General features: G+C 41.5%; 1 protein-coding gene across 1 annotated transcript in view; it reads right to left on the reverse strand.

Annotated features, from left to right (window-relative positions):
- HSPA12A (heat shock protein family A (Hsp70) member 12A) overlaps positions 1–12299 on the reverse strand; it is a 59434-nt gene extending 47135 nt beyond the window's left edge. Inside the window, exon 1 of the mRNA XM_062001459.1 lies at positions 12147–12299. Within this exon, the coding sequence (XP_061857443.1) occupies positions 12147–12174 (28 nt within the window). The 5' untranslated portion in view covers positions 12175–12299. The remainder of the gene's footprint in view (positions 1–12146) is intronic.
- Positions 12300–20681: the final 8382 nt, after the last annotated feature.

The following is a 20681-nucleotide window of genomic DNA, read 5'->3' on the forward strand; positions in this document are numbered from 1 at the left end:
TGTCTTCAGTTATCAGCCTGGCTATACCCTGAGAAGTTATTTATAGCTCTATATGCAACTCAGAAAATCCTGTGTGACAGTAAACACATTTTTTTGGCTCACAGTAGCAATTAAATAACCACTGCAACGTTTGTATTCATCCAATGGAACTGTGTGAACTTGGGCAGTGTTCTATCACTAATTTATTCAACCCAACTAACCCGTCATAATCCAGAGGTGTAAAATGTATACAAAAAGTATACAAAATGTACACAAGCATAGGTATACATATGCTTGTATCCACAAGCATAAAAATATCTGTTAACAAAAATGCTAAGCAGAAATCAGAAGTCTGTCTCAGCTACATTCTATGTCTTAGCATAGAAAATACCACTTAAAACGGAAAACATTGATGTTTTCATCAAAAATCTTTAGCATCAATTGCCCATTTCAGTTTCAGAATGCTCTCAGAAGACTTCTGCCTAAAGGCTAGGTTTGTGGAAGTGCTAATTCTTGTAATTCTCATCAACTGCTCAGCTCTGCTGGGACGTTAAGCTCTTAGTGATTTACCAATAGTTTTTTACAAGAGGAAAAAAATACCCCTTCTAAAACCATCACCATTCTGCACCATCTTTCACTGCTGGACCTCCAGTGAACCCAGCTAATCAAAATCATTCTACAGTGAGTCCTACATGCCACCAGTCTACAGTTCTGTTGGATCAGGACAGGAAAATTGTGGAAGGCAATGTTACAACCTCTAAAGTGGTAAACTAAAATTTGAAGCAAAATGTAGCGTTACAGTCATTCTGTAGAGTTGTTATCATGTTGGTACCAGCAGTTACATCACACTGCAACTCATTTCATGAGACTACTAAATAATCATGGGCAATAATTGGAACAACCATAATTGTTATGCTAATAAAGGAGTAAGTATGCAGAGCTAATAAAGTGCAGTTCAGAATACTGGGAAGCTAAAAAGTCATTTACCAGACTTGGTCAGCATTTATAGAGAAAGGCTTGCAAAGCCAGTCACCCTGGACTTATTGTCAAGAATTCTTCTAACAAGTAGTGAAACAGTTGTTAAAAGCAAGTGCAATAAGGAAATCTGGAACATTATGCTATCTACCCTTTCTAAACTGAAAGGTGTTAAAATATACTTCCCCATGTTGGAACTGAGTTACTGTTTGCTTGGGGAAAAAACATGAATGTGTCACATTTCTTACAAGTGTGTTCTGAAGAGCAGTAAATATATGGATATTCCAGGGTATTTAAAAACCTCTTCTTTCTAAAGGACTGTGATTAGTCAAAATCAAATTTTTAAAAAAGCATCTGCTCCAATCCAGACAATAGGAAAAGAGTTGCAAGGAACCCAACTTGCAATCATGCAACAAAAAAAGAATGATAGTCTTTAGGAATGAATTCCTTTTCCTAACACTTTAAAAAAAGATGTCTTAGATAGTATCACGGTGTTTGGAACAGTTCTTAAAAGCAGGATGATTTATTCAGGCTTCTGTAACAAAAAAGCACAACCAAGTCATGTCCCACATAGCTCAAGTTCCAGCTTTATCTCCCATGTTTACTAAGGATGTCTATCTGTGTCAAATCACACACTAGGAAAAAAACAGCTAAACAGCACGTGTTAAATAAACATTTAATTCTTGACAATTTGCACGCCAAATTAAATAAGAGGAATCTGATTTAGAATCCAAATTAAAGTAAGCCTTCAGGCACATGAATATTTAAAATAATCTTTTTCTAAATATGATGCAAACTTCTTGAACAGAAATTCTTTCATGAACATTAACCTGAAAGATGACTGCCTATAGCAGGGATAATTTAACTAAAGATGTATAGAATGAGTTTGGCCACTCCAGTACAATTTTTTACTTTAGTCCTAACCTAAGCAATTGCCAAGAAACACCTTGTGCACTTTCAAGGTGACCAGAAGAGGAAGGTAATATACAAAAGACTTCCATTTTCAGCTTGGTTTTTTTTTTTCCTTTTAAACATTCAAAGGGTTTTACCTGATTTGCAAATCCCCAAACAATAACATAATGGTGAAATTATGAGATCAGCACATAGTATACTAATAATGAATCATGGCCATTATCATATTAGCTGCAATTGCTGGTTTAGTAGATTTAATTTAAATTATTCCTTCTCTTCATCTAAACACATGTAAGAGTTTCTTTTCTGTGGTTTCCTGCAATAGCTGATCAGTTATGTTTTTTTTCTGGGTTTCAGTAAATGATCAGCCACATTCTACATTTCAACAAAGTGCAGCAAAGGATTAACCTTTAAGTGGCACAGAATACACAGCAGAAGCAAAGTCCAGAGCATTTGTAAGAACTCTGCTGATATGCTGTGATTACTGCACTGATAGCATGTTCAGATGAACCTGAGTTTCTAACATATGTAGAGAGCAGGATCAAGTTCATTATTTAATTAGAAAGATCAGTTAATGGCAGCTGATATCCTCTGGAATACTACCAGTCTGTTCTGAATATTTCAGAGCCCCTGCCACACATTCCCATTCAGGGCTGGATAACCACTGGAAGTATTGGATGTGGAACACTACAGACCCAGATGATCAGTTTTAAGACAGCAGGCTTAAACCAGTTTCTAAGAAAGGTGACTGCTAAACCTCACAGTCACAAGTCACTGAGGTGGTACTAAACCAAAAGAAATTTTTCAGCAGCTACACAAGATTTTCTTTTCTATTAAATCCAGCCTTTATTAAATATTTATGTAATTCAGCTATACCAGATATCAGCAAAATTTCCTGTTTCACGTTAGGGAAATTACTCATTTCAACGCGAGCAGCACGCCATAGCAGTGGATTCTCTGCTAACAGAAGGTTCCCTGCAAACCAAGTAACGTAGACAACAGATAAAGCTTTTGCAAACACGCATTGTCTCCAAGTAAGAATTGCACAAGACAAGTAAAATCAGGGATTCAGGAAGCAGGATATGCTGCTCAACAGCAAAAAGCACAGGAGGAAGTTTCTGACTTTCTTATGTCACAGAATCACAGAATCTCAAGGGTTGGAAGGGACCTCAAAAGATCGTCCAGTCCAACTCCTCTGCCAGAGCAGGATCACAGAGAGTAGGTCACACAGGCATGTCACCAGTTTATGATATGGAAAAGAAAAAAGAAAGAAAGAAGGTATCAAGCCCTAAGTCTGCATCAGAAACCCCAGCATGGACCTTTTCAGACATGTTCTGCAGTACTTAAGGGTCATGCCTCCCAAAGAGAAGGCTTGGCTAGGAAAGAAGTGTGCTTTCTGAAGCTTCACAGACCTCATTTCCAAGTGATGGTGACAAATAGTCATGGTGGTCTGGATCTCCTACAACTGTTTTGCAAACCAGAAAATAGGCAGCATCAGTAGGAAATCACCTCTCTGCAGGAATATATCTGAGCACTAGTGTGTACATTACATCCCAATCAACCTATCTGAAGTTAATTTTTATTTCTATCCTGCCAGAGTGGCCACAAACCCAACACTTGCCTTTTAATTCAATTCTTCTCCTGATTCTCTGAATCAACAATAGGATCAATACTAGTCCCTGATTTTCAGATCATACTTTCCCAATAATAAGTGACTCTTCTTTTTTCAACTCATAACGTACAATGCAGTGAATTTCATTTGTTGTGCAGACCTGAGCCTCTGCCTGAGCCTGGGAATCCCTTGGGAAAGCCTCGATATCACACCCTCTTCCAGGCTCTCACAAACTCCCAACTGGGAATGCCTGATGTACACCACCCTGCCTCAAAAGGAGAGCTGCAGTAACTCTCTCTGATTTCTATAATGCATATCCACTGTTCCATATGCCAAATCCGTTCAGCCTCTCAGCTTCTCGTAGGCTGAGGAACCAGATGCCCAGGGTAAATCAGGATGCATTAGACCAACTAAAAATGCCACTGCTGCAGCTGATCTTTATGGCTCCAATAAATCTAAGTTACCTGACTTTTACTGTGTACGTGCTGATCATTTTCACAGATCAAACCCTTGCACATATCTGATGGCCATTGTTCTGGTATTCCCAGCCACACAGCAGCTGATGAGAGTGACTATATGTAGCTATGATCTCAGTCAGGTTGCTGGTCATACCAAAATCTTAGCCAAACGCTTCATTTTCCATTCAAGCAGGAACTCGATTTCAAACATGGAAAAAAAGGACATACTGAGTCAAATATGCATAGAAGGTAGCAATAACAGAATGGAATTAAAACCATCATTTCTCGTTCAAAACATTGTATATCATTTTGAGCATCAATAATATTTTTGCCGCAAGCAAAGCCTGCTAATGATGTTTGCACAACAGGAAATGAAGGTTTTACCATACTGCTGTTAGCTGGCAACTGCTACACTGATGAGGAAAAACCTTATTCAGCTTTTCCTATTGCTGAGATTTTGCTTTGCTTTAAGCACAAACTGTCACAGCTTCTAAATGTAACATGACAACTTAGAGCATTTTACTGTAAATACAAAGATGGCCTTTGAAAATAATTCCAGAATGAGAAAAAGAGACTGGGAGAAGCAAATTCAAAAAGAAAACCCACCACACTTAAAATATCCTTACATGTAATAAAAAGATCCCATATTTCACATCAGAAGACAGAAACTTCTGTGTCTACTAAAAGCAATGACCCTAGTGCTATTACCAACAATGGAATCAGAGTTCTTTGTTTTAAAACACCAGCAGGCATCCAGATGATTTGCTGAAGACTGCAATACACTTCCCTTCTATGACTATAGCCATAGCTAATCTCTGATACAAATCCAAGTTTCCTAATATCCTTTCATAACAAGTCACCCAAAGAATTAGTATTCATAGCATTGCTACCAACTAGAGCTCAGTGATTTCCAAAGTACAAACAACCTCTCATTCTTTTGATAAAGTTCTAAAAATAAGAGACATTCCTCATTACAATGTTGACCTTTTTCATTTATGCTTTTCCATTGCCTCCCATCATGATTACAATTTGACTGGAGGAATTACATTTCCACTGTACTATCAAGCTTTCTAAGATAGTGAAAGTTTTTAACATTATTGTTAAGAGTATCAAAAAGCAATCCCATCACTCACTTGTGGATCTTACTCATTTTCCTGCACCTCAACAGCAAGAAGAAACCAAAAGATACTACCTATTTTTTGTGAACTTAAGATGAAAGAAACACAAAAGAACTCACAGCAACCTTCTGCCACATGGGTTATGTTCACTCCTTTTTGATGGAATTTAGGCTAATCTGTTTTATCTGACCTCACTAATGCTTGATAAGATGGACTAAAACTGAATCATCAACCTCCCGTGCACACTTCATGGCTGGATCTGTAAAGCCTCGGCCATGTCCTCACAATAGCTAAGTCTGCCCTTAAAGCTGCCTTGAACTCAAACCCATTCACCATCTACACTGTGAAGTCTTAAATTGAGCTCCACCTTGAATGACCCAAGAGCTTCCCAGCTCTTGCCATCAGTCAGTTCCCTCTTCCCTCCCAGTCCTGACCCAGTCACTAGCTCAGACCTGCTCATGTGCCAGAGCCTGGGGTTTGGGGAATTCATCAGAGGCACCTTGCAGTGATGGCTCTCTTCCTGCATTCCAGCACTTCCACACCATGTACTACTGCCAGGAGGGATAAAACTGATTCTGGTTTACATGTCTGAAAGGGTAGACTGCATATTGTGATGAAGGCAGGTAAACAACAGATTTTGCAGCTCAAAGTGGTAGAATATAACTCTCCAGAATCTTCCTAAGCATTCCACAGATACGTTCCTGTAATAGGCAACTTTAATACACACTGACATTCTATGATTCTGTAATTCTCTTCCTTAACAAGCTCTCTGTGAACTTGCTTCCTTCAGGCTTCTTTGCATGATATTCCATTCAATAGAATATTATTCAAAGATTGAACAGGAATGACTGTTCAGCTTTTCTGGACCACGTGCCCAGCACAAAACAACATTCTTGGGAGAATTTGTTTACAAAGAAGGCAAAAAAAGGTTATTTAGTTATCAAACATTCTTAAATTCATGAAGTACCTTGCAATGCATCCAGCTGGATGGATGCAGTGACTGTTTTCTTAAAACATGAATTGGAAAAAACACGTGAAAATGTTTGTCTTCTTCATTTTGACAGTCTTTGGGAATGCCAAACATGATTCACACATTTGTAGTCTTGACAAGAAAACAAACCTCTCCTCCTCCTTCACCCCACCAACAAAAAAAAAAGGGAGACAGAATAAAAAGAATAGTCAAACTAGAATAATTATCTCTTACAGTAGTCAACATGAGTGATGCTATACACAAATTCCTTCATACTCTTCAAGGCTATTAAATCCCTGACTTTGTTCAAAGGTGGGAAAATAAAGAAAATATTAGTTGGTATAAAAATGTGGAAATTGGGATTACATTTGATAATTCTTTAGCAAAGTCATCTGTGAATCCACAGTCTATGGCTACTAATTTATCTTCTGAGTGACACTTCATAGCTAAACGGAAAGTAAGTTTGTATTTCTTTATTCTTTATTTCTTTATTTTATGATCTGGAAAACAGATGAGCTATCAAGCTTAAAGGAAAATACCTTAGGAGGAGAGAAGCTATGGATAAAAGGAAGTATATGTTTAGGATTTGTAGAACAGATCACAAAATCATCCAGTCACTGACCAAAATCCATTTCCAGAGGTTTTTATTCTGGCATCCATCAGGTTTACATTGAAATGCTGTTAACTGGGCATATATATCCCACAGAGACCAACACTGACCAGTCAGGTAACCAACTGGGAAGTTACATGGTCACAGCGACAAGATGATGGTCCAGCCTGCAAAGGACTTCCTATGGCTAAAAATCATAACAGGAGCACAGCAGAGAAAGCAAGAAGGCTACTATAAAAGGTTGGTTTTTGAATGCAGCAGTTCCATAATGACAATACTGAAAGCTTTTGTAAACGGCATGTCCTGCCGTTCTGATTGCAGCATGTGCTCTGCTAAGGTATCCATGGAAACTTGTGAAAAAGATGTTAAACTTGTTGGATCTGTTTGGCATCAAGGAATGGGGCTAGTTGCCAGTCAGTCTAGCATAAGCACAGGTATTTTGATCTGTAAGTGTGGAGAAAACATCAAGAGTGTTCAAATGATGACGAAATCTACAAGACTAAATTGTCACAGGAATGCAATTCCCAAAGGATGGCAGGAAAGTGGAAAAGACACACTAAAGAAACTGCAATGTTAATGTTGTTATTATCTCTTAACTCATAAAAGTAGTCCAATTGCTGTAACAAGGAGAGGGATGCCCAAATACCTAGTTTTCAGATCTTGGAGGGAATAAGAAAAAGAAAGTGGGAATACAGAGGCTCGCGAGGACAGGCTGGGTGGGACAAGTGCGCATGGAGTGTGGGGCACTGTAAAACCCTTCCAGAGAAAATGCTTCAAACCTAGAGAGTGGTCCTGAACAGCACCAAGAACAGAAGATGTATCCAGAAATGGACAAATTCTCAAGATTAATCCTTATGGGAGAAAGAAGTAGCATAAGGAGAATAATTTCTCTCTGCCTCCTTCCCCAAGGAAACTAGTGTAGGTTGGGTCAACTTCTGCAATAGAAGCAGTTTTTCTTCAGAGGGAGTAAGAGAATAAGCTCCCTCAGATGACATGAAATTGCTATTATAAAACTCCATTCAAACACACACTTCTTTCTGGACTCCAACTGAAAACAATTACTAGAAATCTCTCTTCAGATACTGCATCTGCAGAGCACAGTCTGAGCATGTTAACTCAGGCACTGAGAAATTACTGATGGAAGAAAGAGCTCTAAGAAAAACTCTCTCCAGGTTTCCCGTTCTTGTAAATTAAGATGCCTTTAGAACTGATCTGTGTGCCCAGAGCCCTGCAAATCAATCATGACAAAGCTACTCATTTGGGCCACTGATTTAGGCCAGTGAGCACCAAATGACTCTTGCACATGCCCAGATGACAGCAGTGTGTGATGACAGGGCACGCCAACGCAGGTCATACAGATGCTCTCTGATGTCCTTGACACACCCCGATGCAGTCCTGAGTAAGGACATCTAGTCAAGTCCTTAGGAAAGAACAAAGGCTTTCTAGCCTGAATGCTGGCTTCCACATTCTGAGTTAGTTTATTTATTTGCTTACTTTATTAGAACTGACTGCACTTTCCTCGTCATTTACATGAAAACCTTCCTCAAACCCCTCAGAGACAGACTTTGAAGGAATTTCCTGTTTTAATAATGATTACTTCCACAGTTCACCACTGCCATTCTATTTTTAGAACACTGCAAAGTCACCACTTTAATAGCAGTGTTGGCCAAATTTAAAACTTGCATTTGTTGGTTTTAAATGCATATCACCATGTTTCTTAGTAGCATGGCACATGGGCCATAGTTGACACAGTTTGAGAAACGAGAGCTATGGAATGTTCTTTTTAAGATCAAAAATGTGCCTGGTCACTGAGAGGTGGCAGTTTCAGTTTAATGACCCGGGAGACAGGGCACTTGTCAAAGTGAAGAAGATAAAGTCTGCAGGTGTGTCACAGGCATTTTAGATCACTGAAGTTCATACTTGGCAGCAGCGTTCCCTCAGCGCCAGACCAACATCTGCGACCTTACATCACCAAACAGCTGCACACTCTTCAGTAGAACATCTGTGAAGCAAACATACCATTTACAACCTCGTCTGATGGACTTCAGAGCTCCTGAAACAGATCCAAAGACCTCCTGGTACCTCTCAAATTCACCACTGGAGAAATAAAGCTGAAGAAGCCTGCATAACATTGTTGCAACCTGGAGTTTCATCCATTTCTGTTTCCAACTAGCACGGTTGTTCAAGAGAAAAGTTACGTGTCATACAGAAGCTGAATAAGTAAGCAACTGAAGTCACTTACAGATAGACAAAATACTAATAAAGATTTAACTAAGCTGCATATGGATAAATGTCAACATCTTCTTTACTTAAATAAAAAAGGAACAGATTCAAACTCCCCCAAAAGATCATGTTGCTTCCTATCTATTTAAGGTCATGACCATTCTTGTTCTTCTACTGCAAGTAGCACCGTTTGAGTGCATCAGGTTTTATTTCTTTCACATTTTCCCTTTACTGAGAGCCAGTAGAGCTTTTTTTTTAAACATTCACAAAAGCCAGTTTGCTCCTTCACAATACCTACAGACAAAGAGCCACAGAAAGAAGTTTCTAAAACCATAAATGGTGTGCTCCTTGAAGTCAAACACTTTTGAAATGCCATTGAACACATCATCAAAAGGCAGAACCAATTTAGGTACAGAAAATGGAGGTGATGGGATCCTTTGGCTGTTATTATTTTAAAATAAAGAGCATCTTTTTAAGATTTCTTTTTTTAAAGAAAGAGATGGTTATTTGGTGTAACTACAGATAGAAGAAGTGAAGTCACAGTAAAGGACAGCAAAAAGGGAACTAACTACCCAGAGCATCTTAGAAGAATATGGAAGTGGAAAATTTAAAATATTTAACCAGACTTGTAGCTTTAAAAGAAAAAAAGGGAAAAATTCCAGACAATTACAACAGCAGATATGATGTCCCAAAGAGGCCTCAACAATTTCAAGGTGATTCCCATGAAAGTGTAAGAAGTTGGCCATGGCAGATCACATCAATGCAACAAAAAACCACTTGGCAGAAACAAGCACGAGATGAGACACCAGTCAACTCACATATAACCTCAACCACCAGTGACACAGTCAGAAAGCAAAATGTATCCTAAATCTTGACATTTACATGCAGGGATCAGGTCTTTTGTACCTGAGGCAGCATTCTGGTCTTCCTGCATAGAACTGGCTTCCTGAAGGCTGCTCTAACTTGAGCTGACACCCTGAAGCCACAGTAGCCTCATTTAGCTCCTGGTGACAGTCATATTTGAGAGACATCCCAGTCACCCCTCTAGACTAGGATAAAGCCCCCTTGTACCATATCAGCTAAACCAGCCTCTGGACAGACCTCATGGAGCCTCACTACAGCTCACTGCAGCTTTGAGGAAACTCTGCAGGTACAGAGCAGAGCATGTCTGTTGAACACCAACTGCTGTCCCAGTGGGAATGAACTAAATAATTGAGACTGTAAGCTTACAAGGTGACAGTACCATACAGGAAAACTTGTCAGCTGAATCAGCAGCACCCAATTATGAGCCAATGGCTTTTAAAATGTTAAAAGTCAGTATAACTAGAAGCTTTAAAAGTAACAACTCCTGGGTATGAACAATTTCATCCAGGCTCATACTAACCAGGATGCAGATACCGCAATGCTGTGCTATCTGAAGCTATAAAAATGATTGGCAGGCACTGCATACAACACAGCTAGTTCACATATAGACATTTCTTTTACACATTGTAGTATGGTGCAATAAGTGTCTGCAGCTTCAACACTGTCAATACAGCAACATTAAATCACATTTTATCCCCCCAGCCTTTTTTCCTCTGACAGCTTCAGAATTCTGGTGCATGGAAAGGACACAAAGATTTCTGGCATAACAAATCATCGCTTTACTACACAGTCTTCTGGCTTCTAATAAAATCCCTCCTGCACAGGTTCTCCCTATGCCACAAGTTACTTAATTTCAGTATCGCATCACACTAACCTTGCAGTTTTGCAGAAAACAAAACACATGATACTCTGTCATCTAAAAGACAAATAAATCTGTCAGTCTGTTCTTCCCTTTGTCTGCTGCATACTAGAACACTTTTACAGGTTACTCCAAATCAGACAGACATCACAGACTTTACTCAGGAAGCACTGAGAGAACATTTAGATTGGGGGTGGGGGTGAGAGGACAGTGTCTAGCAGAGGTTATCTTCAAGATTGAACTAGTTTCTAAGCGTTGTCTTCTGGGTTCTTCAAAATGGATACTTTACAATTCTCTTATTCCATTTGTACTGCTATTAAGCTACTTTATTCAAAATGTTCCCCAAATCCCATTATGATCTGTACAAACTCAAACTTCTAAGTTTGCTTTACTGCCAGCACCTTAGGCTCAACATTAGTTTCCTCATATCTTTGCAGCATACGATGAGGAAGAAGAGATGGAGATATCAAATGAAATCAGGCTGAGTCCACATTTCCCTTAGGGTTATTCACCCGTATCATTTGTATCCTAGGAACCTTCTTCCCTCCCCCAGTTCCCTTCCCACACAAGAAGAGACCACCCCTGTCCTGCAAAGGCTGTTATTTTTATCAGGCAGCGTGTAATCACAAACGGACAAAAACGACAGAACCCTTGCTTCAGGCAAAATGAGGTTCAGGTCGTCTCAGCTCTTAAGTTTCTGAAGTCAGACAACCGTGGATCCATAACGTAGTAAGACGGAACCACTGGGGTTTTACCCCACCCGTACACTTCGTCTGGAGCTCTCTGGTCCCCGGGGCTGTGCAAGGATGCTAAAGCTTTCATCCCAGGCAGCGCTGCCTCTTCCACCGAGCTCCCAGGGCTTTCACTGCATCAGGCTATTACTAAGAAGAGAGTCTTCCTTTATTTCAGCAGCAGCCCCTCATTCCCAGCCCAAGCCTTTCCTCTTCTCTCCTGGGCCGTTCCTGGGAAAGGGAGACCCCGACCTCGGGAAGGAAAGAGCCCCAAAGGCCCCGCAGCGGGAGGGACACTGCGCCGGGCCGCGCCTGCCGCATAGCACCGGCGCCCGGGCAGGGCGCCCGCCTCCGCCCCGGCCCGCTGCCGCCGCATTGTTATTTCACCTGGGCCCCCTCCCGCTCTGCTGCACCGGCCCCCCCGGGACAGCACGTGATGAGCCGCGGCACCTCCGCGAAGGGCGAGGGGCTCCGCGGGGCTGCCCTTCGCAGCCACCCGCTGCCGTCCCTGCCCGCGGGGACAGCTCCGCGCCGCGCCCGCACCCCGCCGGAGGGGCGACGAGGGGCTGCCGGCCCTGCCGCACGCCGCGGCCGCCCCGCCGGCGCGGACACAGGCGGGGCCGGCACGGCCGCCGGGACATTGTCTGCGGCCCGCCCGCCTTCCCCCTCCTCCGGACGGGGCTGCGGCTCCAGATCATTTCCCCCGATAAGCACGGGCCGCTCCGCCGGGCCGTGCCGGGGCAGCGCACGGGCTGTGCCGCGGCTGCCGGCGCTCCTGCATTGCGGCGGGGGCCCGGCGGGAGCGCGGCCGCGCGGCACCGCTGCTCCCCCTTACCTGCGGCTCCGCTCTCCGTCTCCGACATGGCCCGGCCGGCCCGCGGCTGTCCGCCCCCCGCGCCGCGCTCACTGCAGACGCACAGGCATGGGCCGGCGGCGGAGCTGCGCTAGCCACCCCGGGGGGAGGCTCCGCTCCTTCCTCCCGTCCCCACCCCGCTGCGCCTTCCTGCAGACGGTGCTGAGAGCCAAAGGGAGGCTTCCGCGCTTGACCCGGCGCTGACAGGCTTCCCGCGCAGGCTGCGGGGCTGCGCCGCCCCTCCCCGCTCGCTCCCCGCAGCCGCACAAGGGACCCCGGGCTGCGGCTGCCGCTCGAAGGCGGGGGGAGCTCGGCGGGGGGGGGGGGGGGGGGAGGCGAGCTCCGAGGGGCAGCCCAGCCCAGCCCCAAATGCGGATTTCACGGCTGCTGAAGCAGAAGAACCCTAACGATGACGGCTATAAAAGCCTCCGCGCTCCGCGGCCGAAAGTGACACTTTGCCTCATCCGAGTGCTTTAGCTTTGCTGGATCCTGGAGTCCCGCTGGAGATGGAGACGATATTTACACAGATTATTTGCCTTCTGGTTGTCAGAGGTGTTTAGGTACAGGTAACCTGAAGAGCCAGAAACCATTAACAGGTCCCCCAAAATCATGAATTACAAGGAAGTTTCTATAACACGGTATTCTTTTTGTTTCCCTTTGGTGTGACCTTTCCCAGGTGGTTCTGCAGTGCCTTCAGGGCCAGAAACTCTTGTTTCCAGGACCTGGGAGAGAGACACCCCTCCTGTCATTTGATCCATGACTAAGTTTTAAGAATTTTCCAAGCTAAGTAAGAAGCCATAACAAACCTGAGAATAAAATCAAGTCTGGTGTCCTCCCATGGACAATCTGAGGAAACATTTTTTTTGTTCCTTCGATTCCTCATGGTCTCATTCTCTTTTCCAACCTCAGCTGCCATTTGTATTGTCAAAGCACTGCCAGTGGTTCATGTGGAGTAAATAAAGGCATGAACTCCAAGCCTAGCCACCATTCCTTGCAAACTCAGAGATTCCAGAGGCCACTGAACGTGCATCACAATGTAAAAGCCACCTAAAGTTTCCCCTGAGTCATCCCACCAAAGCTGTCACTCACACAAGGCAGAAGCCCTGAGGACCAGGCTGTTAGGAAGCAAAACCCTAGACATTGAGGTGTTTGCCCAGCACCTCCTGCTATTTGTTCCCCAGTTTCCTCCTCTTATGGCATTGCCTCTGTGCCCTCTAAGTTTTATTGCCTCTGAGGACAGAAAGTGTGGCACAAAACTTAAAGCAGTAAACTGCTTCCCATCTACACATCTAACCCATCTCAAAGGCCTTCACCAATCTCATACACACTACAAAGACAACAGTTCCTGAAATCCACTATCTTGTCCAGGGAAAAAGCTGAAGTCAGTTCTCTGCCTTCCAACATCAGCTGTACAAAGGGATTTTCTAAACTGTTGAGAGGGAAGGAGTGTACTGGGATGGTGGAACAGCAGCTCACTCCACCACCCACATCTGCTGGAACTTTATATTCTCATGGACACACAGTAACACGTGGACCACTTGCACAATCTGCCAAATCCCAAAGCAGCATCCATTGGGACAGCATGTGTTGGGGACTGCGTGTGTTGAGACCACGTGCCTTGGGGACCATGTGCATTGGGACAGTGTGCTCTGGAAATTGCATGCATGGGGACTATGTGCATTGGGAATTGCATGCGTTGGGGGCTGCATGCACTGGAGACTGTGCATTGGGGATTGCATGCCATGGGGACTGTATGTCTTGGGCACAGCATGTGTGGAGACAGAGTGCATTGGGACTCTGTGTGTGTTGGGCAGTGTGCATGGGGACAGCGTGCACTGGGGACAGTGTGCACAGGGATTGTGTGTTGGGGACAGTGTGTGTTGGGACTGTGTGTGTTGGGCAGTGTGCATGGGGACAGCATGCACTGGGATCAGTGCTTGCTGTCCTTCCCTCTGCTCCACGCCAGGCACAAAGAGGAGCATCTGGCCAAAAGCGGCCTTTAATTACCTATTTAGAGTGAGCCTGAATATTTATGCTGTTATTAAACAGCCATGGCAGTAAGAAACCAAACAATTCTATGCTTAGTTTCCTGACAAGGGACTTAAATAGCAGAAACCCTTCCTTCAAATTAAATGCACTTCAATAGCAATTAATCCTAGGCTTTTAAAATGTATTGAGATAATTAACAGAGGCAGAAGGGAAAGAAAAGAAACAATCAAGGAACACATAAACACATCTTCAAATTGTATACTTTCAGGAAAAAAATATTGTCTGCAGGCTAATTTTCCACGAGCCCTCAAGCAACGAGACAACACACATAAAAATAGCATTTGCTGGGTACAGACATCTTTCCGAATGTCAAGGCAGTGACTACATTATTCAGTATCAAGCCAGGTTGCCTAAGCTACACACTCAGCTGTAGGTGTTTTGAATAATGCAGGAGAATATTTGAAGGCATGTGACTGCTAGTTTCAGAAATAAGACCTTTTCCCAGAGAGCTTAGTATCTCCTTTTCAAATCTAATGAGGGGAACCAAGGGGAAAAAGATGCATTTGGGGTAAAATTACATTCTCAATCTGAAACATAAAAGGAAGAACTAAGGCCTTTTAAATATTGTTTTCTTTTTATATAGATAAAAATTCATTATATAGATAAAAATAAATTATAGAAAATTTTTCCCTTGTCATCACTCTCCTTAGAAGCACATAAAAAAGTACATTCCATATGAAAGAAAGTAAGTTTTTTATAAGGTCACCATATCAAATGAACCAGCTCTGGGTCCGAAGAGAGACTTCATTTTTGCTACTCATTCCATAGGAAATTTGTAATTTTTATGGTTGTTTTGACAAGTTGTTTGCAATCTCTGCTTTTATAATTTCTTATTTTATAAGTATAAACAGAAAATTAGTCTAAACAGAATGATTAAATTGTACAAGTACTCAGGATGACTTTGAAAGGGATGGCACAAGTCAGCTACATTCTCTGAATGTGAGAACACCTCAGTGAGCTAATTAGCTCCCTTACACAAAATTCCATTTTAGTATGGATCTGGAAAGAAATTTTTCCCTTCTCACTGAACTAACACCAGATGGTTTAGTACATTGCTGAAGAGTAGTAGAAGAAAGGAAGAACCATTTTTTGACTTCTGAAATATCAAAGTGTTATCTTAGACAACCGAGGCAACCATCAGTGTTACATTCAAGCACCAAACTCAGTACTTGTTATGGGGGAAAGCATGATTCCTGCAGTAGCTTGGGGCTGATGTTTACTTTAAGTTCCATCTGAAGCATCTACTTGGAACTGAACACCTCTCAAGTAAAATCAAGGATGGTAAATTAATACACTGTATTTTGCATCTGCAGAGCACTTCTTATCCTTGGAGATCCCCAGAAAGCTGCAGCCTCAAATTATTGAATTCATCACACAGGGGCTCAGATACACTGACATATGAAGTGACAGTGCAAGAACCATAGCTGCCTGATCCAGCTCTGATTTTATCAGAGCTACCACATCTATGTCATCCATTAGCATCCATCAAAATTTCATGAGAAAGCTGAAGATCACCATAGTGCCCTTTCAGGGCCATATTCATATGTTGTGAGAGCTTCACAAAACTGTGGCTAGTCAGCGAAAAGAGCTACATGCTTCTCCCTTTCCCACATGATTACAAGGGTCTAATCGAGGCTCTGATGGGGCAGTACTGAGAAACAGTGAGCTGTAAACACCAGGCACAGAGAACTGGAAGGATATAGGCACTCAAATATTGCTTTCAGTACACCTAACAGCAAAAGGTACAGATATCATTACAGACAAAGAAATCAGTGTGCCACTAAAGCCCAACACTCTGCCCCATCCTGGCACCAGGAAGAGATGTACCTTAAAAACCACACTAGATTTAAAACAAAAGACAAAACAGGTAAGCAGCCTTGTATCTTGGCAGCCCAGGAATCCCTCATCAAACACTATGTCCATCTGCTCAACTAAAATTCCAAGAGTAATGGTTTCATACTTCAAAGTTTGCTTTTATGTACTTTCTGGAGCATCATTAAACACACAATACCTGATCTTTGTCACCTGCATAATTGTTATTTCAGTCTCCTCTTTCACTCCAGCTGTATAGTTTTCTGGCTTACAGCACTCTGCTTACTGGTTCATGTACTAAAAACTTAGACATTATTTTTATTACAGTGTCAGCTGGCAATCTGTTTCCCTAGATGCAGTTGCTATCTTCCTCTTTTCTAAAAGCAGCCCTTTATAGTAATACTCAAGAAATCTTCAGAAAGACAAGAAGAACAAAAAACTATTCATCATTATCACAGCCTTTCAGTAAAGCAGGTTACTGAGCACATAAGAATATAAAGGGTTTCTCCTGTCTTTTATACATTTCTCCTTCATGATATCGCAGCATCTGTTGGAAGTGCATCACTCCAGGAACAGAGCCTGCATAGAATTCTCCAGCATTTCACAGCAAGAATGTTATTTTTCAGTAAAGCTGCTGAGCTATGGACACTGAAATCATGGTTCTGGTGCTCACAAATCTATGGCAACACACTTACTGATTTGGAGGGTGCTTCCAAAGGCAGAAATGGCAGCCCAGCACTCACCACCGCTTACACTGTTTGGTTTTTTTCACTTCTGGGGCAAGGTCTAGTTGGAGGCCTGTATCTAGTGGAGTCCCTCAGGGGTCAGAGCTGGGACCAGTACTGGTCAATCTATTCACTAATGACCTTGCTAAGGGACCAGAGGGCACTGTCAGCAAGTTTGCTAATGCTACTAAACTGGGGGGAGTGGCTGACACACCAGGAGGCTGTGCTGCCATTCAGCAAGGCCTAGACAGGCTGGAGGGGAAAAATCTAATGAAATTCAACAAGGGCAAGTGCAGAGTCTTCCATCTGGGAAAGAATAACCCCATGTACCAGTATAGGTCAGAGAACAAACTGTTAGAGAGTAGTGTAGGGGAAAGGACTCCCAGCAACGTGCCCTTGTGGCCAAGAAGGCCAATGGCATCCTGGGGAGTATTAGAAGGGCTGTGGGCAGTAGGTCAAGAGACTCCTCTACTCTGACCTCGTGAGACCACATATGGAATATTGTGTCCGAGCCCCTCAGTTCAAGAAGGACAGAGAGGTGCTGGAGAGAGTTCAGCACAGGGCCACTAAGGTGATGGAGTGGAGCATCTCCCTTCTGATGAAAGGCTGAGGGAGCTGGGGCTCTTTAGCTTGGAGAAGAGGAGACTGAGGGGTGACCGCATGAATGTTTATAAATACATAAAGGGTGGGTGTCAGGAAGATGGAACCTCCTCTACAAAACCCAAAGAAACAAAGAAACAAAGAAGAAACAAAACTGTATATTAATCAAAGTATAAACTTTATTGTGTTACATAGTTTCTGTGAACATGTACACCACTGAAGCATGTGATGAGTGTTGGCTCCCACTGAAGTCACTACAGCTGGCAGAAGGCTCAGCTGCTTCTAAAACCAAGATACTACAGTTGGCAAGGACAAAGTTCTGCCAACCTTATTTCTTATGGCCCCTGCTTCAGAGAATACACAGTACTATCCAGGTGGCATGTTTAGGTATTATTGTTCATTCCTTTGCTTTGCAGACTGCTTGATTCAATTAATAACATTAACAAAATTGCAATGTTATTTGCAGTGTGAGTAATAATTCTGCCCCTTAAAAATGGCCTGTACCAACTTGGGTACACTGAATTTGACAATGTAAAGGACAGGAACTCAGAAAATTATCAGACTCAACAAGTGACACCTGAGTACATTCTCTCACTGTGCACCTGTGATACAAAGCATGTCATCATGAAGTACACTGAACATATGTCAGTTACCAGGGTCCTACCTGACTGCTTTCTGAAGCTTCCTGTGGTCCAATTATATACTAGAAAGAAAAGGTAGCATGCTGAAAGATAAGCAACATGACTGACGTGATACTCAAGTTGCATCCACGGGGAAAATCTGCAACTAGAACTATATGTAGTTTCCACAGATTGAGTACTCATAAGAACACAGACATTTTGGCTTCATGTATGTACATGTCAGCTTAAGGTTGTGCTTTTTTTCTAAGATATTTGAGAAATTATGTGGTAAATACATAAATAGAATAAAAATGTCAACCCAGATCCTCCAGATCAGTACAGAATGAATTGCAAGAGTAGGTACTGTAATGTACATTAGATTTCATCCACCTCAATCCTTATCTAGAAGGTAGAAGAGGTCACACTGACATATGTACATGTACAGAGGAATAAAAGTAGCTTAAAGGCAACTGGAGAAATGCAGGCTAGCAATGTCATAGAGAAAAGACATGATGAGTTTTACAAGAAACTACTACTCGCACTATACAGAGAATCTACATCTTCACCTAAGGCTGAAGAAATTTTGTACTTACTGGAGAAAATCTTAACGAATTCCTCTGATCTCTAACTTCCACCTGACATTCAACAATGCAGCAGGACTGGGACATTTTAGATTTTCAAGGGAAATTAAAAATAACCAAAACCCCTCAGACACTTTTCAGAAGTGTCTGGTAAATATTGGAACAGTTTTCAACATTATAAACATATTTTGATCAGTTTTACAACCTTTAAAATTTCATGTATATAAACATTATATAACCTAATTTTTCCTTCTAAGAATGTTACCCAAAAAGAAAAGACTGAACTGCTGTAAAAGATATTTTACAAAGATATGCCCTAGAAATGCTCTTGAAATATAATCTGCAAATGTAAGCAATGTTGGATTTTTTTTTTCAGAGCATAACTTCTCTAAAAATAATAATTTATTAATGATTACAAAACATTTAAGAAAATTCCATTGACTAACACATTTGGAAAAATTAAAAGGCTAAATCATCAGTCCATCACTATGAGGCATTTCTTTTGGTTAAAATGTCTGGAACGAATGTGTCTAGAGTATCACTAATATTTTTTCAAACTATTGATGTGCCACTCTTCTCTGTACATTCTTTTTAAACTACCACGTACTTCTATTTTTGGACTCTTTAATGAGGGCACACACATATAAATGAAAGTACATACATCCCAAAAGAACACTCAATATCTAATTTATCTCACCATAGGTTACATGAGACCTCTGATTGAATTTTTTTCTCCCAAATCACTAAAGGGATGCCAATTCCATAAGATTACACAACTCTATCACTTGCTGTAAAATCTTTATGAAGAAAGACAGTACTACCATTTTTTGATGATTTCTAAACATGGAGACTAGTATGCTAAGAGAAAGACTATGAATTATTAAGTCATATTATCCCTGCAAAGGTAAGGAATTACCACCAGCAGTAGCAATTAATTAAAAAGTCAAATTATATAAGTAACAATGCAACAGTCATCTAACAAAGACATGACCATGTTTAAGAAAAGTAGCTCATAACTGAAATACACCATGTATTTAGCTTCTCTAAATGAACACTGTATTCATTACAACAGCTACATAAAAAATAGAAGCAAAAGCTAGTTATTTGCTGTATTTACACAAATGTAAACGAGAATATGGTTTGTCCTTGACTTCAGAATTCAATAATAAGAAAAAAAAAGATGGCACAGTTCTACTGACTTAAAATGTAATTGAAATCAGAAACTATAATTCAGATCTTGAAGAAGCGCATTATTTGCCTGTTCTCATTTAAATACAACAAACTGCACCAAAACCTTTAAACTGCCACATACAATGCAAGAAACATCCTTCCTCTTATCAAATCTGTTGGGTTTGCCTATGAGATTTTAAATAATTATTTATTATTTCAGTCTTTGCCAGCAGAAAAGAATGTTGTTGACATTCCTTCCAGCATTTACCCTAAATTATTACTAAACTGATGAAGTCTGGTAATCCAATACACCAAGAATTTGCTCAGGAGAAAAAATAATATTCCTTTAAATGTTACCACTTTCTTAAACTTAACTACCATAAAGATGATGCTTTAATCCCGTGAAGAAATGTAATGAAATCATTTGCTTTTTCATTGACAAAAGAAGAGCCACATAACATTGACCACATTAGTTGCAACAAAAGATCTGGAGTTTACTACTTGGTGAAGATTACCGTTTAGAAAAAGACACAGCAGATTATTCTGTATGCATTTGTATCTTATAAAACCAGGGTTTTCACTGACCACAAAAACATTCCATGTCTTTTTGTACTTAAGGCATGATGACAAAGTTTGGTTGCAGCTTCTTTCAGACTTTCAATGTCTGTTCAAACCAATAGAAAAATCTCCCATTGCTTTCAATAATTTTAGATTAGGTCCTGAATGTCATGTGACAGCTGCCTTGGTACCTGGGAACTGTATAATAGAGGATGTAATGTATGCTGATGTTTCTAACACAGATATTCTCTAGCTAGCACTTCATTAATCTGGGCTGTTACAAACAAACAGTGATTATCTCCATCACCAGAATGACTGTCACAGAATTTGGATTCGAATGTTTAAGAAGTCTGCTACACAAAGGGAGTTTGGAGGGTTCTTGTGTTATTTTTTAAAGAAGGA

This window comes from Colius striatus, chromosome 8 (genome assembly GCF_028858725.1).
Source record: "Colius striatus isolate bColStr4 chromosome 8, bColStr4.1.hap1, whole genome shotgun sequence".
NCBI lineage: Eukaryota > Metazoa > Chordata > Aves > Coliiformes > Coliidae > Colius > Colius striatus.